This window comes from Lygodium microphyllum, chromosome 18 (genome assembly GCF_053477565.2).
Source record: "Lygodium microphyllum isolate KBCC chromosome 18, Lygodium_microphyllum_v1.1.10, whole genome shotgun sequence".
NCBI classification, from domain to species: Eukaryota; Viridiplantae; Streptophyta; class Polypodiopsida; order Schizaeales; family Lygodiaceae; genus Lygodium; species Lygodium microphyllum.
The window spans coordinates 66,392,132-66,419,183 of NC_141152.1; the positions used below are offsets into that span (position 1 = coordinate 66,392,132).

General features: G+C 39.7%; 1 protein-coding gene and 1 long non-coding RNA gene across 2 annotated transcripts; both read left to right on the top strand.

The window, feature by feature from the left end:
• The first annotated feature begins 8,353 nt into the window (after window positions 1-8,353).
• On the top strand, window positions 8,354-12,585 carry LOC148020977 (triacylglycerol lipase 1-like). The gene is made up of 8 exons (XM_087699488.1): window positions 8,354-8,904; window positions 9,059-9,451; window positions 9,978-10,091; window positions 10,245-10,391; window positions 10,892-10,932; window positions 11,134-11,207; window positions 11,478-11,573; window positions 12,039-12,585. Exons 1-8 carry the CDS (start codon window positions 8,674-8,676, stop codon window positions 12,347-12,349), a joined length of 1,407 nt encoding a protein of 468 aa, XP_087555614.1. The 5' UTR covers window positions 8,354-8,673; the 3' UTR covers window positions 12,350-12,585.
• A 5,148-nt stretch (window positions 12,586-17,733) lies between these two features.
• LOC148020978 (uncharacterized) lies at window positions 17,734-19,515 on the top strand. The gene is made up of 6 exons (XR_015694757.1): window positions 17,734-17,851; window positions 17,961-18,043; window positions 18,159-18,244; window positions 18,355-18,541; window positions 18,770-19,286; window positions 19,401-19,515. It is a non-coding gene; the product is annotated as an uncharacterized LOC148020978 (long non-coding RNA).
• Window positions 19,516-27,052: the final 7,537 nt, after the last annotated feature.

Here is a 27,052-nt window from a genome sequence, read left to right on the forward strand (position 1 = left end):
AAAGAGGAGAGAACTTGAAGGCCGTTTTGGCTCATATGGCCAAGTCTTTTGTGCCAAAGTTCCGTCTGTGGTGAATGAACTTTAGCAATAGTCAAAAAATTGATAGGTAATGCTTTACAAGGCAAATAATACAAAGTCCCCCTTTTGCTACCTTTAACTATCATCGTGGAGCCCTTGTGGACCTTCCAAGATCCACCACTAAAAGTAGTAAAATACCCTCTTGCATCAAGCTGCCCAACTAATAGTAAACTTTTCTTTATGCTAGGTACATATCTAACATCTTGCAAAATCAGCTCTTGATCATTTTCAAGAGCCAAGTGAATGGTATCTACACCCTCTATTTCACATGCATAATTTTTGCCCAAGTAAACCTTGCCTAGGCACCCTACATTGTATTCAAAAGATGACTCCAAAGAGGGAGTAACATGAAAAGAGGCACCACTGTCCACTATCCATGATTGAGACAGCCCACCATGAGCTGAAAGTAAGGCATCAATTACCTCATATTTAGTGATGTGCATATCACCTGTTGCTGCCATAACATCTACAACATTATATGAGGCTACAACGAGTACCTCTTCAATGTCAGAGAGCTCTTCAATGACCACACTAGATGCAACATTTGCCTTTGCAGCTTCTTTTGAGGGAGAGTTGTCATCATCATTATTGTCATTCTTCTTTTTCTTTTCATGATGTTTCTTTCTTTCTTGCTCTTTCTTGTAGTAGCAACAATCAGGCTTTTTATACCCTTTACATCCACATTGATAGCAAGTAAGATCATGTTGCTTGCCCTTGCTTTTACTCCTAGTTTTACCTTTATTTCTTGCATTACCCCTCTTTTCGGAAGACCTCCCTCTAAGATGATAGGCTGAACCACTACTTCTCCACTAGACTTTCTTCTAATCTCCTCATTGAGAATAGAACCCCCAACACTATCGAAGGTTAAAGCAAGGTTGTTGCTCAATGAAAGATCTAGAGACCCTAGCTATTAGGCAAAGTCATAAATAAGAAAATAGCATTCAATTTATCATTAAAGGGCTACAAACCAGAGTCGGATGTTGGCTTAGACTCATCCAACTTCATGTAAGACAATCCTTCAATGATAAATTGCACACTCTTGGGAAGCACAAAGGTTGTAGCCCATGTTTTGATACCAATTTGTTGAGTGTGAGTGCTATGGTGTGCTAGACAAGAATGAGCAAGGATAGAGCTGAGAGCTGAGAGCTAAGAGTGAAGGAATCGAATGTGAGTGTACTAGTGCTTCACAGTACATAAAGAATAAAAATGTATATATATGTTAGGGTACAAGTAAAGGGTGTGTTCACACTTGTAAGTTTATATACACATGGGATTAATGGGAGTTTACACCCAATAGCCATTGCCAAGAATCCAGTGTTTCATGTATGCACAAAACATATAGAGATTCAGAATATCGAGGATGGGATAGTGGAGCTGGTCTACTATCTAATAGAGGAGAATGGAGCAGACATCTTCACCAAAGCACTCTCAAAGGATCTGCTTCAAGATCATCTTCAAAGACTCGACATTGGGCCAATGAGTTAGTTCACATGTGTGTGGACATTGAGGGGGGGTTTTAGATATGCTCAATGCCCTACCCTCATAAGGTGCCACCAATGGTCCATGGTGCTCAAAGTTGCATGGCCCCCATTCTGAGGAGAAGCCATGTGCAAGCTTGGACATTGGTGGGTCCTGACTTGTATGACAAATGAGGTATATGTGATCGGATGGCCAAAAGGTAACCGTTGCAGGTCTAGCCTTTGGGTTAGATAGACTAGCAACTCGAGGCACACCACATCGAGTTGTGGGGTAAGGAAGTTATCAGGAACCCCTATTTTGGGTCCGAGGGTTGCGAAAGTAGCCCTTGACTAGGGTAGGGGAGGCTAACTAGTGGAGGTGCATATGGAAGGTCAACAAATACATGCACATGGAAGGTCAACAGACATAGGTGCATATGGAAGGTCATCTATCATGACCCCCTTCATAGGTTATGAAAGGTAGACCCCTTCACAGCTTTCATGATCCATTCTTTCACCCAATCAGAGTTGTTCTAGCTAGCCTTAAGCTCTTCACCTATGTTCTATCTAGATCGCTATCTAAGCTTCACATTGGAAGCGCATGGTTGGACAAAGCTATCTTTTGTATCAACTTATTTGGAGTTAAGAGAATTTTTTGTTTTTCTCTTATTTATTGTGTACTCTCTTTTTCTATCTCTTACTCAAATAATATTTGCTGTGCCGTGTAATTTTTCACATTAAGTAGCTTCCCATGCTTAGATAAGCCTTGTTGAGTGCTTATTGAGTTGAGAAGTAGCCATTTTATCCATTTTGAGTGGATATAGAGCATGCTATAGAAGTTGTGGATAACTATGACATCTTGACATCATTGTCATATTTTGGCCATAACTTTTGCATATGGTATCAAATTTAGGCATTCTGTAGCTAAAAACAAAGAGCACAATAAGAACTACAAATTTGGGTACTCGCATAGAGTTGATTTTGTGTAGTTTTTTGTTCTTTGTTTCACATAGAACAAAATTTTTCTGGTTTAGACAACAAAGAGTAAATTCCATAATACATGTTTGATGCTTCGGGGATGCTATTTTGGTGCACAAATGTCATGGTTATGCTTTTGGACTGATTTGAGCTTGCAATAGCTCAAATTTCATTGTCATTTTAGTGGTATAATAACAGGACAACAAGCATTTATCAGTAAAAAGCTTATACCTAATGCTCATTGATGCTTTAAGAGATACTCAATAGATGTACTGCCACTTTAATTGTTATGTATACTTATTGATATGTTATGGCATGCTTTTGAGCTAATATTTGAGCTTTGTTACATTGATATTGGCTATGGTTACATACCTTGGTTACTTCAATGGCTTATGCAATTATGAGCTTGAAGAATCTATTGGGTTTTTATACTCTCGGCTTATGCTCCCATGTATCTTGGATACTCGAATGTCATTCACATGATGTTTTGAGCTTTGCGCAATTGCTTGTTTGGCATTCGACTTTTGCTTCAATAGATCTCATTGGGATGTTCACATGTTCTCTTAATATTTATCGAATGCAGTTATTCTATCATGGACTAATTTGATCTCTTAGCTTGGACATGGTATTTATGTTTATCAAGGTATTGTTGGTAGTATCTATATGTTTCTAGGTTATGTATTAAGCTTTTGCTCAGTGGGTGATGCAACTGGTAGTTCTCTTCATTTACCCTTGAGACCTACCTTGTGTAAGATGTCTATTCCTATTACATGTATGATTTTTGACACACTGCAGTTGTGAGAGACTTTGGTGCCAGTTGTTTCTAGCTTCTTCCTTCTTTATTGCTCATAGTTGGTTGTTGGTATATTGATGCAATTTATTATAGCAACCTGTCATTTTAGTTTTATGCATTCTATTTGAGGGCAGTCACTTGGACTTGACATTCTTTTGCTTACAAATTGTGGACAACTCATTACGTTGGACATATCTCCAGTCTCTTGCTTAATTTAGTAGTGGTTTTGGGGCTGAATTACAGGGTATTTCAATGGCCCGCCATCTTGCCCTTCTTTGCACTTGCTTGGTCTAATTATGGCTAATGGTTCTCGTGACAGTGCTATCTTCAATATTGAGAAACTGGATGGGACCAATTACAACTATTGGAAGACCCAAATATAACATGTTTTAGTGTAGAAATTGTAGGTTTGACCACTCAAAGATAAGGATGTCAAACTTGAAAACATTGACGCTAAGGATTGGGATGAATTGGATGACTTGTGCAAGTCCATGGTCATTTTATCACTCTCTAAGCAGATTTACTAAAATGTTATAACTGGAAATCAGATTGCATATGAGCTTTGGACATAGATTAAGAATCTTTATGACAAGTAGAGTCATGCATCTCAAATGTATTGGCTAAAATAGTTGATGGACCTTCGCATGAAGGAAGAGACTTCTATGTCTACACACTTGAATGAGTTTCACTCCATCATCAACCATTTAGCTTCGTAGGAGATTGAGTTCAAGGATACTTTGCATCCTTTATTTATGCTTGGTACTATTTTTGAGTTGTAGAACACTTTCCATACAGCTCTATATGCTAAGGATGGGCTGAAATTACAAGATGTTGAAAGTCCAGTCTCACTTGTCATTATTGTGGGAATGTAGGTCATATTCAGCTGCCATAGTGCCATAAAATGCATGAAGACAAGTGCAAGAAAAAGAGAAAGGATAAAGTGCATGACAAGAATGATGATTGTAGCATTATGCCTAGCAAGTCCATTGCCAATATTGAAGAGACTAATGTAATGTAGCCTGATATATCTAATGATCTTATCTTGGCAAATCCTTCTTTGGATGCTTCACAATTGACTGATGCTTTGTCAAGATATACTTAGTGTTGGTTGATAGATTCAGGGGCTACTTTTCATGTGACCCTCATAGAGAGTGGTTTCACTCCTATTGCAGTATGACTAGATTTGTCCATTTGGGTAATGATTCGACATTGGAGATAGTTGGTATTAGTGATGTCTAGCTGCGTTTTGGTTCTGGACAACATGTTCACTCTTCATGATGTACGTCATATACTGGCTCTCACGAAGAGCCTTATCTCTGCTAGTACCTTGGATGATGTAGGCTAAATTGTTTTTTTTGGTGATTCCTCATGGAAGATTACCTGTGGGAATCTTGTTATTACACATGGTGCTAAGTCTAGTACCCTCTATCCTTTGCTTGTTTTTAGTCAATTGACCATGTTTTGGTAGTGGCTGCAGTTCCGCATATATCTCTTTGGCATCCTCACCTTGGGCACACGTCTTTGAAAGGAATAAAAATGCTTACCAATTTGCAGTATCTTTCGTGTCTAGACTATAAATGTTTTAAGTGTTATGATTATTGTTTATTCATGTGACCCTCATAGAGAGTGGTTTCACTCCTATTGCAGTATGACTAGATTTGTCCATTTGGGTAATGATCCGACATTGGAGATAGTTGGTATTAGTGATGTCTAGCTGCGTTTTGGTTCTGGACAGCATGTTCACTCTTCATGATGTACGTCATATACTGGCTCTCACGAAGAGCCTTATCTCTGCTAGTACCTTGGATGATGTAGGCTAAATTGTTTTTTTTGGTGATTCCTCATGGAAGATTACCTGTGGGAATCTTGTTATTACACATGGTGCTAAGTCTAGTACCCTCTATCCTTTGCTTGTTTTTAGTCAATTGACCATGTTTTGGTAGTGGCTGCAGTTCCGCATATATCTCTTTGGCATCCTCACCTTGGGCACACGTCTTTGAAAGGAATAAAAATGCTTACCAATTTGCAGTATCTTTCGTGTCTAGACTATAAATGTTTTAAGTGTTATGATTATTGTTTATATGGTAGGCAGACACGTAGTACTCATAAAAAGTTTGGAAGTACATGGGCGAGCCTTTGGCTCTTGTCCATTTGGATGTATGTGGTCCCATGCCTTGTCATTCATTAGGTGATGTGAAGTACTTTGTCACATTCATTGATGATTACTCACATAAGGTTTGGGCTTACCCTATCAAGTAGAAATCAGATGTCTTGTCTACCTTTCAGTGTTGGCTTGCTCTTGTTGAGAACCAGTCTCTGCATAGGTTGAAATACCTAAGGTTAGATAATGGGAGTGAACATATCTTGAAAGCTTTTGAGCAGTTTTGCGATGAGCGGGGTATTACGTATCAGTTGAATGCTCCCTATAACCCTCCCTAGAATGGTATTATTGAATGCATGAAGAATCAGATGATTCAATAGAGAGTCTGCAGTATGCTTAGCTAGGCATGCTTACCACAATACTTTTGGGCTGAGATAGTTACTACTACTGCACACTTGATTAACCGGTCTCCTTGAACTACTATTGATTTCCATGTTGTAGAGGAAATCTAGACTGGGTATAGACTTAAATGCTTACGATTTGACAATGGGATGAGTATGTATCTAAAGCCCAAGAGGATATATAAGCACCATAGCTTGTTTTGCAGCATTCTACTAGTGATAGATGTCAAATGGATCAGTTTGCACCCTCTATGGATTATGTCATGGTGACAGATGTTGGTGAGCCTTTTACCTATGATGAGGCCATGTATAGAGGTGATTGTTACTCTTAAGAGAGGGCCATCCAACTAGCGTATGACTCACTACAAAAGAATCATATGTGGGATTTAGTTCCTTTGCCTAATGGAAAGCATACTTTGTCATGTAAATGGATGTACAAGTTGAAAAGTACCTTTGGATGCTCCATGCCAGCCTATAAGCCAAATTTGGTTGCCAAGTGTTTTACATAGGAGCATGCTGTTGATTTCAATGAAGTCCTTTCATGTAGTCAAGATGACTAGCCTATGCTTGGTTTTGGCTTTGATTGTATAGCTAGATTAAGACCTCTATTAGATGGATGTCAAGACAGATTTCTTACATGGGGACTTGTATGATGAGATTTATACACTGTAGTCTAAGGCCTTTGAGAAAAAAAGCAAAGAACATCTAGTATACAAGTTGAGAAAGAATCTTTATGGCCTGAAGCACACACCTAGGGAATGGTACCGCAAGTTTGATGCTTTCATGCATTTAGAAGGATATACCTGTAGTATTATGGATCTATGTTTATTCATGAAGAAGGCCCATGATGGTAGCCTTATGATTTAGATACTCTATATGAAGATATGTTGGTTGCTAGAAGTGCTCATGATGAGTTGGATGCTTTGAAAATTTGGCTCAAGAAGAGCCTTGATATGAAATATATAGAATAAGCCTCGCATATTCTTGAGATATACATCACACGCGATCGCTCTAAGGGGTTCCTTTACTTATCACAAAAGGAGTACATCTAGAAGGTCCTTGAGCGATTTCATATGTATGATGTTAAGCCTATTAGATGTCCTTTATCTTCTCATGTGAAGGTTAGTTAGGTTGATTGTCCGTAGTCTAATGAGCAGAAGGCTAAGACGGCTAATATCCCTTATGCATTTGTAGTGGGTAGTTTGATGTATGCCATGATAGCCACTCGTCTCGTGATATAGCATTTTGTAGTGGGAGTTGTGGCACGCTATATGACTACATTTGGTAGGTGGCATTTGGGATGCCATGAAGGGTATCATATGGTACCTTAAGGACAACATAGATATGTGCATATATTATGGTGGCTAGGATAGAAGAGTCGTGGAATATATCGACCATGATTATGTAGGACATGCAAATAGTAGGAAGTCCATGTCTGGCTATGTCTTCACCTTTGCTAGTTGTGCCGTTTTTTCTTGGATGTCCAAGGTATAGAAATGCATGGCTCTATCTACTACAAAGGCAGAGTATGTTGCAATCACAAAGGTTTGTAAAGGAGGCTCTCTAGTTAGGCCGTTTGACCGTAGACCTTGGTATTATCGATGTGGTTCCTACATGCATTTGGATTCTATGAGTGCTATTTAGTTGGCCAAGAATCAGTCTTCCATGTGAAGACAAAGCAAATAGCGTGGCTAGAATGAGTGAAGTTGAAAAGAAAGAGACATGTATATTTGGTTTGGCTAAATTCACTAAACGAAGCAAGGAAATTGCATTCCAATCTGCCATGAGTATTTTGTCATAGGAAATGTGGAATGCAAGAATACAAGCAGTCTTTGGAGGAGACACTCTTATAGTCTCTCGGTCGGTAGTTAAAACCAAAGTGGTGTGGTTTTGGGGATTAGCATGTAAGCTTGGGAAAATAGATGAACATTCACTTGCCAATATTTTAGACAATTTGGCATAATTCTGTATCTGCCCTATATGTCATTAATTAAACTTATATATTTGTGTCTAAAGCAAATAGCGTAACATTTTGTCTTCTTGGATTTTCCCATTGTATTAAACACAAAGATTAGATAAATCCGAATGCTTTCTAGGCTTTGCAAATTAAATGCTTCAATATACACTCCTCAAATATTTGTAAAAAAGTAAAATCTTTATCCTCGTCTCCTTCCTTTTGATGCAGCAATGATATGGGCAGGCTGTTTTGGATTCGGAGGTGGACATGCCAATTAGCTTCTCTCTTTTACTTCCTATTTTCTCTTCTTAGACATGGTGATGGAAAGCCGATGGATGATGCTACCGGTGAAGGGCAGCAGAGCTTAACCTGCTTATTCTTGCCACCTTCTCCCACATTTCTTTTTACCCTCTCTCGTTTGCAGCTGCGAAGGTCTTTAGAGGGCCACCCACTCTTTTCTTTTTCTGGGGGACGGTTTCAAAATGAAAACTCTGGTGCGAAGAGGTCCCAACTTCCAAGTTTGTTGGTGATTAGAATTTGGAATAAGAGATGAGACTGTAGACTCTAGAGTCTAGAGGAGGTAGAATCCCAACTTCGAGGAGGGCAGAGAGAGAGAGAGAGATGTCGTACAAGCTTCCTAATTTGTATCTAGTTTCTCAATTGGTAGTAGGTACTAGCTACCCTACCTTTGGCACAAAAGGGTCTCACTCAGCCGACTATATAAACGGAGTAGGAAAGAACGGTAAAGGAAGCGAGCGATGAGGTTCTTGATTTAACGAGCTGTGATCTTGCCTCGGTCGACACACACAAGAGGCACGGTAGATAACGGTACCACATTCCGTTCTCTCTCGCGCGCGCGCACAGACACAGAGAGAGAGAGAGAGAGAGAGAGAGAGAGAGAGAACAGGATGAGGATATTTTTCAATCTGTTGTTGGTGGGTTTCGTTAATTCACTCCTGATCTCGGCCAGCTTCCATTACAAGAGTGGGTTTGTGGAAGCTGGGATCATCAAATTCGAGAAGCAATTGGTTACTTCTACTTCTTCTACTCATGATCAGCAACAGCAGCAACAGCTGGGAAGTGGTTTTTGCTCTCTGGTCATTGCTCCATTTGGCCACTACACATGCACAGAATATGCGGTCTCTCTCTCTCTCTCTCTCTCTCTCTCTCTCTCTCTCTCTCACACACACACACACACACACACACACACACACACACACACACATATTCACTATATGCAATGCATTATACCCCTTCCCTTTCTAATAGATTCACTGTGCCCACTTTAAGCAGGTCTCCACCTCTGATGGCTTCATATTGAGCCTCCAGAGCATCGCTGTCTCGGGCATCACTCGAGCTGCCATGGCAGCCAAAGGCCCCCTCATTTTCTTGCCTTCCACCCTCGTTGGAGCTGGGGATGTATGGTTCTACGACCTGGAGAAGAACAAAAAGCAGTACACGGCATCACCATCATCATTGCATGACATTTCAGCTACTACAGCATCATCATCAGCTGATCATGGTCGTACAAGAGAGCCATCATCATCCTCCACCACCCCTCATGATAGTCCCATTGGCTGGCCCTTGCCCCTTGCAGCTGCCAATCAGGGCTACAGTGTGTGGATTGTGAATTTCCGCGCGAGCAGGTGGTCCTTTGGCCATGCCACCCTCAACTCCAGCCATCCTGTAAGTCTCAGTGTTCCTACAAAAATATTTTTGGTAGCAGATATAAAAACCTTTAGATTTTCAGATCAAATTACATGTATTTGCCATTTTTATAGCCAAAATTCTTATAAAGTTAGAGGTTTTAAGCAGCCTTCTTTCAGTTTTGAACTATTGCGATTCATTTCATTAAACCTTGGTTTTTTTATGAACACTGGTTAAGTCTTTGTCTGCCATTGTCCTACTTCCTGTAAACAGGTTATTCTTAAATCTAAAGCTTTATTATGTCAGATTGCAGGTTGTGTATAATGCTTAGTCTAGCAGAAGTGCAAAGCTGAACTTTTTAAAATTTAAAGCCCATTACATTCTTCACATGCTCACCAGTGGTGCTTGCTTTCTTTTCAAGCTTCAACAATACATACTTCCTTACCTGATCCGTTGCATGCATGAGCTGAACCAAGTATTGGACCACCTAATGTCAGGGCCATCCCATATGCGTTTACGAGTACAATGGCCTTAATTTCACAAGTTTTTGCAATTTTTCGTTCAGGACTATTGGGATTGGTGTACAGATGAGCTTGCTAGGTACGACTTCCGATCAGTCTTGGAATTTGTCTTTGCTGTATCTGACCAACACCCAGTTCACTTGGTTGCATTCTCTGAGGTATCCTCATTAGACTCCTTTGATTGACAACGGCTTATCATTCAGTGTATTAACCATTTCCATCCACTGATTTGAAGATGGCAAAGTTCAATCTTGTCATTAGTCTCTCAATTAAGAATTTAATCTACAGCATGTTTTTCTGCATGCGTGTAGGGTGCACGTGTCGCAATGGCAGCCATGAGTTTATATCCAGAGACTGATAGCATAATTAAATCGGCTACTTTGGTTGCTCCCATCATATTCTTACGCCATCTGAGAACACCCCTTATGAGGGGACTCTACGCATCCGGATTTGCAGAGGTATTAATATATTTACTGGGTTCCTTCATGTAGAAGGATCTACATTAATTATTACATTGGATTTTTGTTATTTCAGAACAAACTTGCCAACTTAGGTTATTACAGTTGAGCATGCATTCTATAACTATGACAGTTGGATTGAGTGTATGAGCTTTGTCATAGCACAAAAAGTTTTAGACAAACTCCCGTGACCATAATTCCCACATTGTGAATTACGACAACATCATGGGCTTTTGTGAGGCACCCAGGCCAGCAGCCCCTTGCCCCCAACCACACCTAGCTAGGTGTGCGGTGTCTCCAGAGGAGAAGCTCATGATGTTGAACACTAAATTTTGGAAATACAAGTGAAAAGAGCCTCTTTTCCCACTGACATATGGAAAAATGTCAAAAACATCTTGTGTATATGAGATGCCGAAGGTTATTTGAGAGCTAATTTGTTATGTATGAGATGTCAAAACTTTACCTTCTTCTAACCAAACTCGATTCTCTTCTTAATGTAGTTTGGCTACACCTCGGGAATTGGTCGCTTCAGCTTCTCACCGTAAGCTAATCAATCTCTCTTGCAAACAAACAAAAGGGCTATGGGAAGAACTTTGCCTAACATTTCATGCAACTCAGTAGAATCTCCTATTGAATCTTCTTTTAGCAAACCAGGAAAGAACAGAAACTAGTCACATTAGCTGCCTTTTGTCATGGCCATGTTTAAGTGAACGATCTCATAAGAGAAGGGTATGTTCCACAGCTTCTCAAACGTCTTCTCACCAAGTTTGAAAGACGCATCACCGGTGAAGCAGCAGCTCATTGCGACATTTATGGGTAAACAAAGATTGTAATCCATATGTTTTGTTCTGTGTTCTTAACATGTTTTTGACAGGCAATTCTTGTTGCATCACTCTTTAACTACCACTATTAGTTTATCCACTTATACATGGTTTTATGACAGGCAGTTATTCCTCATCACTTATTTGAGTACCTCTACTACTAATTTACCCAATTATACATGGTCTTTGACAAGCAATTCTTGCTGCATCACTATTTTAAGTACCTCTACTACTTATTTATCAGCTTATAGATGGTCTTTCACAGGCAATTCTTGCTGCATCGATCCTCCGAGTGTTTACAGCATCTTGACGGGGGGCTCTTCTTACACGTCCTTCAAGGACATTGCATCCCTGACCCAGGGTAAGAATCACATAATCACCCAACTCAAGAGTAAGAATCACATAATCAATACATTTCCATCCGTATAACCTCTCTCTTAAAGGCTAATAAGGACTAATTGCCTGCAAACGAGTCGCACTGAAACATTTAACTAATTGTCACCGTATTAGAAGTGCTCTCAATTTGTGGAGGAGAGTCAGCATATAAAGTCACGAATAATTTAACCATACATGAGGTGAGAAGTAGTGCCACACAAGTCTACTAAGTGTGTGACCTTAAATATTGATAGCATGAATGGACTAATGAAGATGCCACACAACACTGAGTTTACTTCCTTGACTAGCAAGAAACTCTTTTGGCACTACTCTTACAAAGTTATGTACTTAAAACCTAAAGAATTCATAGGTGTAAACTTCTTTGTTTAATTGACTATTTCCTTACCAAATTACTCACGCTAACCTTGAATAAATTTGTGAACTTTGTTAGGCATACGATCGGGCATTTTCCACGCTTATGACTATGGTAGTATGGAGGCGAACATGGCTAGATACAATGGAAGTGAGGTGCCACCTCTTTATGATGTCTCTAGCCTTCCTCAGAGTATACCCATGTTGGTTGTGTATGGGGGAAGTGATGGGCTTGCTCATCACCATGATGTTCGAACATTTGCTAATACGTTGCCCAAGCGACCACGTTTGTTATACCTTAGGAACTATAGCCATGTCGATTTTGTCTTTAGCCGTAGCCTTTACAATGATGTTACCCTTCCCATCCTTAAATTTTTGTCACGTCATTAAAGCTAGAACAACAAAACAACTTGTCCTTTTTGAAAGGAATCCATAACTTAAAACTTTGACAACAAACTAGATCAACATGCACTTTGAGTTGTAATTAGCTTCTAGAAAGAGGGAAGGAATAGATACTGTGAAGGGGCTATGATCTATGTGGTGGGTTTCCCAAATCAGCAGAGGGAAGGAATAGATACTGTGAAGGGGCTATGATCTATGTGGTGGGTTTCCCAAATCAGCACATGGATCACATATTGTAAAATATTCTCATTTTAGTCATTTTTAGTTTCTTTTTTTTTTGGTTTTGGGGGGGGGGGGGGGGGGGGGGGGAGTGGTGCAAGGGGAGGCAACAATTAAACTATCAATTATTGTCATAATATTGAGCCTAATAAATAGATTTTCTTGGAAACTTGTTTGCATCTTAAATGCTTTATCAAATGGTGGCAAAGAAAAGATGGCATAAACATAAATGTGATGTACAACACAACAATGTAGGTTAGCTTCAACTTTGTTTGTAAATTAGTATCCAATGTATCTTTCAACCTTATTACTTGATACCATTTCTTTTAAAGTAGATGCAAAGTAATAGGAAATTCATATTAAACCTTATTATGTGATACTATTATGGTGGGTGCAAGGGGAGGCAACAATTAAACTATCACTTATGGTCATAATATTGAGCTTGATAAATAGATTTTCTTGGAAACTTGTTCACATCTTAAATGCTTTATCAAATGGTGGCACATATAAGATAGTATAAACAAAAATGTGATGTACAACACAACAATGTAGGTTACTTAGCTTCAACTTTGTTTGTAAACTAGTATCAAATGTGTCTTTCAACCTTATTATGTGATACCATTTCTCTAAAGTAGGTGCAAAGTAAAAGGAAATTCATTATCACCATAAAGAGAACGTGAAAAACAACTGCAATGGCTAGCCTTGCCACACCAAAATATTTCAAGACCCAACCATGAACTATTGAAAAGTTGTCACAAGAAAAACACATATTGCCATTATTTTAACTTTGTAAACAATGAATCATGAAAGGTCAAGGAGGATCTTTTACATTGTCAAGCATGAAAGGTCAATGAGGATCTTTTACATTATTAAGCATGAAAGGTCAAGTTGGATCATGATTTAAAGGGTCATCAAACTAATGGTACTAAAAACCTCTTTTATAAGAAAGAATTTTTCCACTAATATTATCATTAATCCAATACAATAATTCACGCCTTTGATTACGCGTTTTTGTTTCATACATTGTATTCCTACTCTATTCTTAGGGGCCATCATATAATAGTACTACATTTTTTGTATTATACGAATTTGTTATATCTGTGTTAGTGCAGCCTGGGTTGAGACTATTTTTATAAGCACATTAATCAAGATATGTTCTATTGCCTTTGCTTGGCCATTAACTTGAGGATACTAGGGTGATCTTTTTGGTGAATAACCATGAAGGTGGACAACAAGCAAGCAATCGCTTTGTCGAGGAAATGTGTACTATGGTCACTCACAATCTTGATGGGGCAACATAATCGAGAGATCACATTCTTCCATAAGAGCTTAGATGTTATCCTAATATCATTCTTTCAAGTGGCACTCACCTCAACCCATTTTGTTAGGTAGTCAATTTTCAGGACGATGTATTTTTCTTACAACAACTGAGTTGCAAAAAAGATGGGTTTGACAAAGTCAATACCTAACTTCTCAAAAGGTTTATGGGCCATTAAAAACTTCAGACATGTGTGATATAATCATGGAGTCCCTCCTTGTCTTTCTCGCTTACATTCATGAGCTTGACCATGAGGTTATCCATGTACTATGCTTTTGAGAATTTTTAATAAGGAGACCCTTGAGTACTTCAAATCATTCCTTTGAGCTTTGTCCAAGCTGGTGAACAAGATTCTACCTTTTCTTATCAAACATAGATTGAAGGCTTGTGCTTTCTTGTTTGTGTGTCCTAAAGGTTGTTGGCCTCGTAGAGTTACTCAAACTGCTCCATAAAACTATATGAATCATTGCCCTCTTTGTATTACTCAATTTGCTTCACAAGTATGGGGATCTTAATTTGGTTCTTGGTGTTAGCTGTGATTCCTAATCCAACTTAGATGGAGGCTGCCAGAGTGGTACTATTTTGCTCATTAGTGGAGTTATCCTCACATTCATTTAATGAGAAGTTTGGAAGGAGTGAGGTGTGCTTTGAGTGCTAATTCTCTCCTCGACGTTTGCTCATGGTCCCATTCATCTTGCTAGTTATAAGAGTCGATAAGAATCTAGAGGCTTGTGTTAGTAGATCTTTCCCTAGCCTCCTCTCCTCTACCAAATCTGGTAGTATTTCTTGTGTTGTCCTTCCACCTACACTATCTTTTTTTTTACTAGGCAACTCTATGATTAGCAGCTAAATATCTAATAGGAATTATATTTAGGTTAAAGCCCACGTCAACTCTATTCAAGCTTGAGGTGGCCATGGCTCTTATCTCCTCTTGTAAGACCAAGTTTTCAATGAGGTTGGTTAGTTTAGATAACAAGATGGTGTCCCTTGAGGAAGATGGGTATTAGTTTGGAAATTTTTCATGTATTCAATATATTGCATGCTAGGTGCTAAAATGGTTGTTACTTGATTTATCTTTGTAGGCTAGAGATGCACATTAAGCACTATAGTCTTTGTTTTTCTTTCATTTGGATGTGGGATTTCCTTATTTTTGTCCTTCTATTTTTGTTTAAGCTATGAGATCTATTGCTAGGTGTGCCCACTTTCTAGCTTGCTCTTTTAGGAGTTCTCTTACTTAGCTCATGTTTCTTTGAGCATTCTTGGTGGCATGCCAATCCCTCTTGGTTTGTTATTCCCTTGTTATTGTTTTTCAAGTATGGTTCTTGTCCCTCTTTGCATCTAAGGTTCTTTTTCTTATTGCACTTCTTTGCAATTTTTTGTCAAATGGCTTCTTTTGTAGGATTAATTGCATTCATAGTTTTTTTTCTTAGTTTCTTGTGATGATTGTGTATAATGCAAATATAGGCTTTTACTTTTCTTATTCAATGTATTCATGTATAGTTCAAGTTCCTCAAGTGCAACTTGTGCTCAATTAGGATTTTTTACTTTCTAATCAATACTATACCATGCACAAATAAATTTTTAACAGTATGCAATGTGGCCTTCGAGTGTAGTTTCCTTTACCCCTTTGGTCACAATTGGGTAGTTCTCACATTGATATGAAATGTACCTACCTTAAATGTGGCTAATCAAGGTGATAAGGCATGGCCACATGAAAATTGAAAGTGTGAATGCGGCCTCCAGTTTCTACATTGTTTGTTAGTATGTAAGGAATGGCAAGGCTCTTGGGAGAGTTATTCCAAGAAGTGTTGCTTTAAGCATGGCTTTTCAACAAGTCATGGGGTTTGCTTGATGCACATAGCTTTCAATTGCAAGACATCGCTTGAGACTATTGGAATTCACTCTGTGTCGATAATGTGATTCCATAAAGCTCCCTTACTCAAAAGTCCTCACTAGAACACAAGACAATTGAATAGTCCCCTAGTTATTGATGCTCCTAGCAGCTTACACTCGTGAAAGTGTATGTTTGATTCACAAAGAGTTGGAAGGGTTATGATATACAGTTCATGTCCTAAGCGAGTAAAATTCTATCTTTTCACAATCACTATCCTACATTGAGGATTCTTGCTTGACATCAATCAAGCCTCTCAAAGCCAAGATCGTGTAGTCACTAGCTCAATTAGCTAGGCACCCTAGTGATTCTATTAGAAGATTGTGTGGTCACTAGCTCAATTAGCTAGGTACCCTAGTGAGTCTATTCAAAGATTGTGTGGCCATTGGCTCAATTAGCTAGGTACCCTAGCGATTCTATTTGAAGATTGGATCAAGTTGATGTTGTGATTTGTGAGAGCAACTCAAGCTAGTGTTAGTGTCTTTAACCCAACAAATCCCTTGAACCTTGGAGAAGTTGAGATGCTCTTGGTAGAACATGTGTGGCACCCCAATTTCCATTGTTGGCGCCTAACTACAATAGAATTACCTATGATGGCATATATTCTCTCTACTAAATAGAAGCACGACTCCAAAATGAAATAGGAGCACATACTTCAAAATGGATTAAGAGTGAAGCTTTGAAATGGGTATGGGATAGATGAAGAAAAAATATTAGTTGATTTTTTGTTGAAAAATAGGACTTAGAGTAGAGTCAGAAGTTGGAACAACCTTACAAAAGGAACCTTAGCCATTAAAATGATAAAAAATTTAAACATTTGGTTCTATATTGTAAGGGGTATGCTTGCAAGATTGAAATAAGGGGTTTATGGAAGTAAGACGCTTATCTTGAGCATACAAATTTTGGCTTTGGGATTTTCCTTTGATGCATTTCAAAGATTTATGAAGATAGAGCACAATAGACTAGGAAGAGGAGAAGAGAGCAGCAAGCCTAAACCAAAGCATGTAGGCCTAAAAGCCTTGACAACATCACCTTGGCCTAAACCAAGGTCTTCAACATCTTGGCTATATCAAAAGTCTAGACAACATCTCGAGGGGTCACTCTTGAATATATATATATGTATCATGTGAGTTCAAAATAAGGGGTTTTAGAAACACCATTCATTAGGAGAAATATGGACTCTCTTTTTTGCCCCTTAAGGAGTGAATAAACAAATATAGGCCTAACCAATGAGAGAGCTGGGATTCCAGATTCATGTAACATGAATCTTCTAGCCATATCTTGGACCAAATCTTCCCTCAGCAATAAAATAAGGGAAAAGGGGAGTACAAAGCTGTCGCTTCTTGGAAGTTTGTGCCTCGAATTTTCATTTTCTTATTTTTTATGTTTGACTTTTCTTTTCTCCCCTTTTCAGTTTCCCCCTCTTTTTTAGGCGGAACTCAAATTTGTCATATCTCTTTCCCCGCTTCTTCTTTCCTGACGAAATTTTACAGCCTCACTGTTTCTTGCCATGTCTGTAACCCTGTAAAATTTCATTTGCTTTGCACAAGCACAGAGAGAGATTCATGTGTTTCATGAGAGCAGAGCTTGTTTTACCAAAGCCCTAAGATTCTCTTCACAAAACTCTACAGGTATATTTTTCTCTTCCATAGATGTTCTATGGTAAAGTTTTATCTCGTTTGGAGAAAACCTGTGCAAGTTATGTGCATTCTCTGACATGTAATTTCTTTTGTTTTGATGCTCTAGGAGTCTCTTACAGTCAATAATAGTGACATTTTGAATACTCAACTTCTTCTTCAACATCTTAGGGTTTCTCTGTAAACAAAGTTATAGGTATATTGTCTTGTTTTTTTGTTGCTCCACTGTTAAATTTTATCTCGTTTAGACAAAATGTATACAAGTTACATGCATACTGAGATTTCCTTTGTTTTTTTACTCCAAGAATCTCCGAGGGTGAAGAACAATGATTTATTAAGAACTCAACTTCTACAACATCTTTGGGATTTTGAACACTCAACTTCTTCTTCAACATCTTAGGGTTTCTCTGTAAACAAAGTTACAGGTATATTGTCTTGTTTTTTTGTTGCTCCACTGTTAAATTTTATCTCGTTTAGACAAAATGTATACAAGTTACATGCATACTGAGCTTTCCTTTGTTTTTTTACTCCAAGAATCTTCGAGGGTGAAGAACAATGATTTATTAAGAACTCAACTTCTACAATATCTTTGGGATTTTTTGCAGAGAAAGCCACAGGTATATTGCCATTTTTTACTACTGTTCCATGGTTAAATTTCAACGCATTTGGACAAAGCCTATATAAGTTATATGTATGTGTTGACCCAATATTTCTTTTGTTTTTGTACTACAGGAATCTGTCAGTGAAGGAACAATGGTCTTGCTATAAGTCAACTTCTTGTTCAACATATCTAGGGATCTTTGTGAAAGAAATTACAGGTACAATGTTTCTTTTTTAAATTGATCCATTTAAATTTAATTTCATTTGGAGATAACATTTGCAAATTATACACATGTTGATAGGTAACTTTTGTATTTGGTTGTTACAGATGTCTTCACGGAGGAAAAATATCAGTAGCATACTTGCAGTGGAGGTCTTCAACAGGAAAGATAATGGCGGTAATTGGATTTGTGATAAGTATTATAAGTTGGATTGGATTTTGATGCACCCAAGTACTCGAGGGAGTTTCAAGGTCAAGTGCAAGGATGTTGCAAACCCTAGCAAACATTGGAAAGGTAGAATTCTAGAGTTCAGAAAAGTGTTTAATGGCACAAGTGCAGTAATAGAAGTGTTGATTCAACATGTTTATACGCATAAACAAATCTCTGTACACGACGAGAACAACATTGCAAATTATAAACAAAACAGTAAGTTGTTAAATTTTATCATTGATTATTCTTTTGTATCAGAGTTGTTTTTAAAAGTCTTTGCAGTATTCTAATTCAGTCTTGTTTGATTGACAGCTCTATATCCATCGACTTTGCATGAATGGCAGAATGTGGAATGTTTAAGCGGCAAGATACATGTTTGGCATGAAGAGATAGGTTCTTTGATCTATGATAATACCTCTACAAGTCAACTTGCCACTCAAAATATCTTTTTTTATAATTCATTGTATGTGGTAGAAAGCCAGTGATTGCAGCATGTCCCATTGCCGCCATTGTCTAGTGGTGAATGGTTCATTGGTAGCTTGGAGTTGTCAGGAGCTTGCAAGTCGAAGATAAAATCTGACATCAATAGTGCTATGAAACCCACCACAGGCTCCAAAGATGTGCATCTTAATTGGTTTATTCCATTCTCATTGTTTGCACATTTGTTTGGTTCATGTGATGTTTTGAAGAAAACAAAGATTACTTATCAATGCAAGTGTCCATCCGAGGAATGGATGAGTCAGCTATTGGGTGAGTCTTGGGAAGTCAAAAGAACACATTTTGATGAGACGATTGAGTGTAGGGTCAACCAATCTGATATTACATTCAGGTAAAACTTTTTTACTACTTTGCATACCTTGATTTAATTGACATAGGTCTCGCTTAGATGAATTGTTATGTTAGTCGCATTGATCACTTACCATTATTTTTGTTTTTATTACAGGTATTTCATTGCTAGACAAACTCTGTGCGTTCGCTTTCGATATAGAAGATGGCGACTTTTGCGAGGGGAGTGGATCAGCTTGGATCAAGATATCCGAGATGACACACATACAGCGCTCGTAGATGTGGTAATCTTGTGGAGTGGTCATAATCCTTTCGTAGTCAGTGCAGAGAGTCATTGGCCCATTTATTTTCTGAGACAAGAAATCCAATTAATGTCTAGTGAGCCCCTCTACAACTTCTATTTCAAGTTAGATAATAGAAAAGTCAGGACTCGTAGTGAGCAATCCATGACATGTAAACAATGTGCTTCTCCACATATCCTTGAGATAGTGGAATCCTTGTAAAAAAACTTTATAAAGAGCGAATACATACCTTTTTTGAACTTCTGAGTACTTTAAATTTTAGTTTACTGTGATCCAAGCGTGCGATAATACATACTGTAATTACTCAATCGTGCAGTTAAAAATCATAATTAAATTACAGGTTAGAGGTCTATAATCTAGAGAATATTGTCTTTGCACAATGATATATTGTAGCGCATCTCTGTTGCTCGTTTATTACATTTTAATATTAAATTGGATCCAAAGGGAATTTCAAGGCCTTTTAGATTTATTTTCTTTAAAAAATTATATATTTTCTCTCGTTAGACTTGAATATACTCAGCGACCCAAACATATTCGAGGATATAATAATGTAGAACGAAGCGTTTGTCTGTATGAGTAATTTTAACAGTGACTTTAAAGTACTGAAATAAAGAAACTAAGGTAAGAGTTTTAATTTGAAACTTTAGAATTAATAACTTTATAAAGAACCTTTATTTAAAACCCTAGACACATAAAAGCTATAACTCCAAACTCATTTTCGCTTTCATTCTCCACTTCCCTACACTTGTGCTCTCATTCCTTCTCTCTTTGTGTGCCATGGCTACCACTCCCGCCTTCGCCGCATGGATCAGTTCCACATGCTACGCGCACATAGGGGACCAGATATACCCTAGGTTTTGCGTGACCTTGAGTCTAGAGAGCTCGCTTTCCGCTGTAGACCCTGACTCTAGTATATTAGCATCATTTTGTGATGCAGTGAACCCTCTCACTTGCTCTATTCCCGACTCCACTCTCAGGTGGGTTCCCATGGATTTTTTGTATAGTTTGTGTGCCGGATCCAGCCATGCAAAGGTGATAAGTCGAGCCCTGGTGCATGTGGGGCAACATCTCCGCGCTAGAGCAGTGCCCACCTCGTCACAGGACCACGTCACGATGGATCTCATTGAGAGGGATGCCGCCTTTGCCATATATGTTATGTGCACTGAGGTGCAAGAGGACAGTGACGAGGACATCAACGCACCCTCTCGGCCACTATTAGAGTACTTTGAGAGGGAGCCTGAGGAGATCACTCTCGATCTGAGTGTTGAGGCAGCACAGAGCTTGGCCATTGTGCACCCACCTCCCTGCCCTGATGAGATGCCCACGAGCGAAGAGCCACCCCTCTCTTCTCTCCATGCTATCACCATCGAGGGGGTGGAATATCTACTCATGCAGGATGTGCTAGAGTTGTTGGAGCTTAGGGAAGAAGAACTATACTGTATCATGGTGCGTGATGCACCTAGTGATTTCATAGATTTTGATTTACAGGATGCCCCACCACATGTTGATGAGGTGGCTCGTTATGATGGCACGAGCATCGATGACATCTCTGCCATTGTGAGCATCCAGGAGTAGATTGAGGATGCGGCGCCACAGTATCAGATCTCTGATGAGGAGTTCGAGCGGTTGCAGGAAAGCCTTTTTGGTCCTCGACCCGACTATGCAGTGCCTACCCAGGAGAGAGACGAGGGCAGCCCAGTGGTAGGAGCAGACCTGGATGCTCCATTACAGCGGCAGATAGATGATGCAGAGAAGGTAATGTTCTCGGTTTCATATGAAACTTAACCAGTAGGGCCTCTAGGGCATCGGGAGCACACACATGTGTTTTTGTCGGGATCGTGCCCCCAGAAGTGCCCTGGCCGGAGGCTCGCGTCTGGGGGCCTGAATCTGCAGATTCAGGCCCCCAGACGCGAGCCTCCGGCCAGGGCACTTCTGGGGGCCCGATCCCGACAAAAACACATGATTCAGGCCCCCAGACGTGAGCCTCCGGCCAGGGCACTTCTGGGGGCCCGATCCCGACAAAAACACATGTGTGTGCTCCCGATGCCCTAGAGGCCCTACTGGTTAAGTTTCATATGAATATGATTTATATATCTTCAGCACACTCCATGCATAGTGAGTCTGATACTGAACTTGTGTGTTGCAGGAGATTGTCTATATAGATGAGTTTTCATCTAGGCAGGGTGGCCGATCTGGTAGCCAAGGAAGGGTGCAAGACTCGGCATTGAAGGAGTATGTTGGGCAGCTTGTCAACGACATTATTGTATTTCATAAGACATGCTCCCCTGCTTTTGCAGAGAACTTCTTGAAGTTGAGGGCACTAACAAAGGCTGGGCCCTTCAAGACCATCCCGACCAACTCCAGCCTGGAGAAAGTAGTGTTGCTTCGACGTTCGAAGCTTCTCTACTTATTCACGAGTACTAGGTCTGGCCCACTTTTCTCCATGGTGGCCCGTGGCATGGTTGCCGGTGTTGAAGACCCCACTGTCATTAGATAGGAACTATTGGGGCAAAATGTATTGTTGCCTATGATCAAGAATAGCTCTGACCATGGGGAGCCTAGCTCCAAGAAGCCTAGGAGAGAATAGATGTACTTATTGCCTACTGATATCGCATCACTCATGTACTGCACTTTGTAATCTTCTCTTCAAGTAATGAAAACTGATGTTTGTTGGATTCGCGTGCAATGTAGTTTGTGATACGTGTCATTTACTGTTTTTTTTTACTTGAATGTTACATTTATTTATCGAATTTATACGTAACACGATTCGTACCCTAAATTTAATACACAGTGCTTTATCGAATTCGTGCGCAACATGTATTTGTTCGAACGCATGTAACGATAACTCAACGACGTAAATAAAATAAATATCAAGTGACTAAACAAAAATAAGACGCGCCAAAAACTTTGTATTTGTATTAATAATAATTTTACATGGGGTTCATTACGACCAAGGCTTTACAAAATGTCTTCAGAAGCTACATTCCATGTGCTTTTGAGTTTGTACACCTCTATCCTTGCTGACCTCCGCGAGGACTATCTTTCCATCGCCGAAAGAACCTGACTATCCGCAGATCCCTCTCGGTGACAGTGACCCTCCTTGCATGCACCGCTGCATAGACTGAGTCTCCAAATAAGTCGATGAGGTAGGCATCAGCAGCTTCTTGTAGTGTGAGGAGGGCCTGGGCAGTCCAGCGATCCGGTTGTTTCGCGCGTGATGTGTTTGGAAACTGGTTCCTGTTGTTCATGATCAGTATGCTCTCCATGATCTCCCGCACCAACTTTTGGAATGGAGCCTTCGGTATCAGGAGGTGAGTGGTCTTCTGGTAGTGGCGGATCTCGCGAAGAGCCACTGTGCCTGGCTTCCATCGATGCTTGCGATGCTGGCGTGGTGGTGGTGGTGGTGGAGCTGGAGGACGTGGCTGCCGTATGGAATTTCCAGGGGGGTATCTCCGGGCCGCTTGCTTGGTGCGTACCATGTCTTCTAGGAGAGAGAACTCAGAACTCAAAAGTGAAATGTGTAAAATGAGGTGAAACTTTAAACTTATAGCCAAACTTTTCAAAAACCCTAAAATTTCAATTAATGAATCCACGCTTAGGAAAAATATCACCAGTGCTCCGATTCACATGAAATTTTACCTGTAGACTCCTCAAGGACACATCAACCATCCAAATTTTTTTTGGCCCCAACAGAAGCCTCTGGATCACCTGTCCGGAGGCTCGCGTCTGGGGCCCTGAATCTGGGCGGAGGCTCACGTCTGGGGCCCTGAATCCCCAGATTCAGGGCCCCAGACGCGAGCCTCCGGACAGGTGACCCAGAGGCTTCTGTTGGGGATTCAGGGCCCCAGACGCGAGCCTCCGGACAGGTGACCCAGAGGCTTCTGATGGGGCCAAATTTTTAATATAAATGAGTTTTTCTAATGCCCAGCATGAGGGTGAAGTTTCACCAGATTCCGATTTATAAATTTGACGGTTCAATCTTTTTTTGAAAATGCGTTAACTGCATTATACTGCACTGATAATGTATTGTCAACCTCGCAACTGTAGATTAAATGTATTGATAATGAGTGTGTGCAACTGCAGATTAAATGTATTGTCAACCTCGCAATGCGAAACATTGGAAACTTAAAAATTGACAAAAAATAAATCATGGGTAAAATGGAATATCGCATCAGATATACTGTTGCCAAACCACTAAATATAGTAAGGATATAGTGCATCGGCCCATGTACAACTGATCACCGACGTATACGTGGTTGCACATTGAATTTATCCTCAACAAAACTACTTACAAAATTGGAAACTTGAAAATTCACACAATGCGAAACATGGTCAAAATAGAATATCACATATTGGATTTAGCATTGCGAAACTATGAAATACACGGTAGATAGTGCATCGCACCAAGTACGACTAGAGCTAGGGAAAATTTAGCTCCATTTTGCAGGCCACTACTATCAAATACTTGAAGGTCTATTGGAAAGATAACCCAAAACTAAGATCCTTACAATCTACAACCAAACCTGAGCTAAAAACATAGATCCAATTACAAGGTAGCTTCTCAAAGCATATTGTTGACATTAAGATTAAATGCATCCTTGTTATTGCGGATCCTGCGAACAAGAACCAGATCTATGGGCTTAATAGTGATATGTCGGGCATGAATGGCTAAAAGTTGACCATCACTCATTAGATCAATCAAGTAGCTTTCAACTGCTTCTTGGAGAGCAAGCAAGGATTGGCTTGACCATCGCCCCACATTCCTTGCCTGGTTCCTCGAAAAGAACTTGTGATGATGCCCTGACTGTAGATCTTGCAGTATTTCTCGCACCAACCTGGAGAATGGTGCCTTAGGAATAATCAAGTCGGCACTCTTCTGGAATTTCCTTATCTCGCGTAGCGCAGCTGTGCCTGGTCTCCATCTTCGCTTTTTATGTGTTGGAGGGCGTGTATTACGAGTTGGAGCAGTAGTGGGAGGTGGAGCAGCTGGAGCATGTGGACCACCATTTCTGGACAATGGCGAACCATCATTATCGACCATACTAGGGCCACCATTGTTGGCCACAGTAGCGCCACCATTATTGGCTGCAGTAGGGCCACCATTATCGGTCACCAGGGGATCTTTGTCACTCACAGTACGCTCACTAGATTCGGAAGAGTGTTGAGCTCTTGCTCTCGCAGGCGCCTTTTTGATAGGAAGCTTGGAACGTGCCATGGCTGTGATAATGAAGGATAGAAAGGTGGAGGGTAGAGTGGAGAGCAATGGGAAAAAATGAAAGGAGAGACGACTTAAATACGAAACTTTCAAACTTACTGTGGTGTAAATGAATTTTAAATTTATCATTTCATTTCATTTCTCCACCCCATCCCTACCTCTCTCTATCTCCTGACACCCCCCTCATGCCCCCCCTCTCTCTCTAGGCCAATGAATGTTCCAATGTTTAGAATTTTCATATCTTTGTCTTAGGATTTCAAAATGGACTTTTCATAATTAAAAAACAAAGTTCGAAATCGACTTTGAAAAATATAGTGACAAACCTTTGAAATTTTAAAGAAAATTTATAAGACATCTCATGTTAGAGATATGAGTATTGATGTGTCATATCCTTGGGACTTGTGCTCTCTTGTGGACTCTAAATGCATCAAAATTATTATCTTTATCTAGGTCTCCATTTTTTGCCATCTCTCTCTTGGGTTGCCAACCATTCTGCGTGCCGTTGTCTAGCTGTGCTGTTTTCATATCTTGCTTTTCTCACTTCATATATTGCCCTACTTATAGATTCTGCTTGAGATGTTTTGGACTTCTTTTCTTTTTCCTCGTATCGTATCTCTAGTCTCCTATACCACCATTGGAATAATTGCCTCATAGAATTGGAATCATTGATGCCACCTCCATGATCAGTTGCCTTTTGAAAAGCACAGCGAGCTTGCCAGTGAGATCTTTCCATGCCTTGAGTTGACCATATTGCCAAACTTCCTTGATCTGCAAAGTATGGACCATGTGCTTCAAGTATATGCTGCACAAGAAAAGAGATTAGAAACACAAAGTAATTCGAAATGATGATTTTTTTTTGCAATGGTGATAATACTGACCATGTAGTGTGTTATGCTATTTGTAGTCCATGCCTCCACCATGGACTTATGAAATTTAGCAGCTGTCTCTTTAAATGCATTGGCATCACCATCCATAAACCCCAACTTCTGTAAGAGAGCTGCTAATCTAACTAGGTGTATTCACACTTCTGCCTTCGCAATCCTTGTTCGTCCCCCATTGCTCCAATCTGAAACAGCAAGGTGCAACTTTTTCCATGCTTCGTACTTCTCTGGTTGTTTTACTAGTATATTGCCTTCCTCATCTCGAGGTGGAGATAAAAACTTCCTAGCCTTGGGTCCGCCAAAGCATGGTTTACAAGGAACATTTCCACTCTTCCCCGATTTTTTCTCGTCCTTTTTTATTTCTACTTGGCCTCCGTGCAATCCAACTTCAGAGAGGACTTGTTCTACCTTCTTGCATGTAGCATCAGATTCTGACACGAGCTGCATCTTGTATGCAAAGCATATATATTCATATACTAGCTTCTCAATTATTCTAACCAAACAATGCAATGTGCAAAAGTGAACCCTTGTTAGTGGTATTTCCAAAATAGGGCGCCAGTTTGGATCCACTGGAATTAGCATTCCATTTCTCATGACTTTCTGATCACGTGTCGGAGCACCCTATTGTCCTGCCTTGGCAAGCCATTCTTTCTTTCCATCTTTCCCTTTCTTCCTAGTTTGCATGCAGTATATGCACGGAAATTTTGCATTTGCTGCATTTGATAAACCAAACATACACTTCAATGTTTTTAAATCACCTGCAAGATGCCATTCAACTTGATAGTCCCCAAAGCCCTCAACATGTAAAACTGCTCCATTATTTTGCTGTTGAATAACACTGGGTATATTAGTGAGGTTAAAAAAAACTTTAAGTACTTCATGGTCCTCCTTTGGTACTTCAAATGCTGCAAGCCACCATATTTCATTCTCCGATTGTACACTAAAGTATAAAGGATGTTTTTCATCGATGTTGGGATCCAATGCTCGATTCATAAGTGTTATACTCACACGCTCAAGTTTTTGCCCCTTGATAATCTCACTCTCATCAAGTTTGAGGACAAACTTAAGCTTGCCTCTACATTCTTCCATAGACATATTGTAAAACTTGACCATAGCAATCTGAACCCTACATATATCCAATACAAAGTTGTTGGATGCATTCAATACAAAGGCAACTTCTTTGGAACCATACTTCAATATGTGTGTGTGTTCCAGATGCGTAGGCTCACCAATTAGTTCTAAAACTTTCTCATTTAGTTGTTTTCGAGCCTTCTTCACGTGAAATGGTTTTGGCAGAGGCATTACTCGCTTAGTATTGAAGACTTGCTTAAAACATGTATCCAATTGTTGATAGAGCATACTATATGACTCAGAACTCATTCCCACCTTGTCACATAATCCCTGAGCATCT

Coding starts and splice junctions, on each gene's coding strand:
- LOC148020977 (XM_087699488.1), top strand. CDS start 8,674: ATGAGGATATTTTTCAATCTGTTGTTGGTGGGTTTCGTTAATTCACTC. Junction 10,933..11,133: donor GGTCGCTTCAGCTTCTCACC/GTAAGCTAATCA, acceptor TATGTTCCACAG/CTTCTCAAACGTCTTCTCAC. Junction 11,574..12,038: donor CATTGCATCCCTGACCCAGG/GTAAGAATCACA, acceptor GAACTTTGTTAG/GCATACGATCGGGCATTTTC.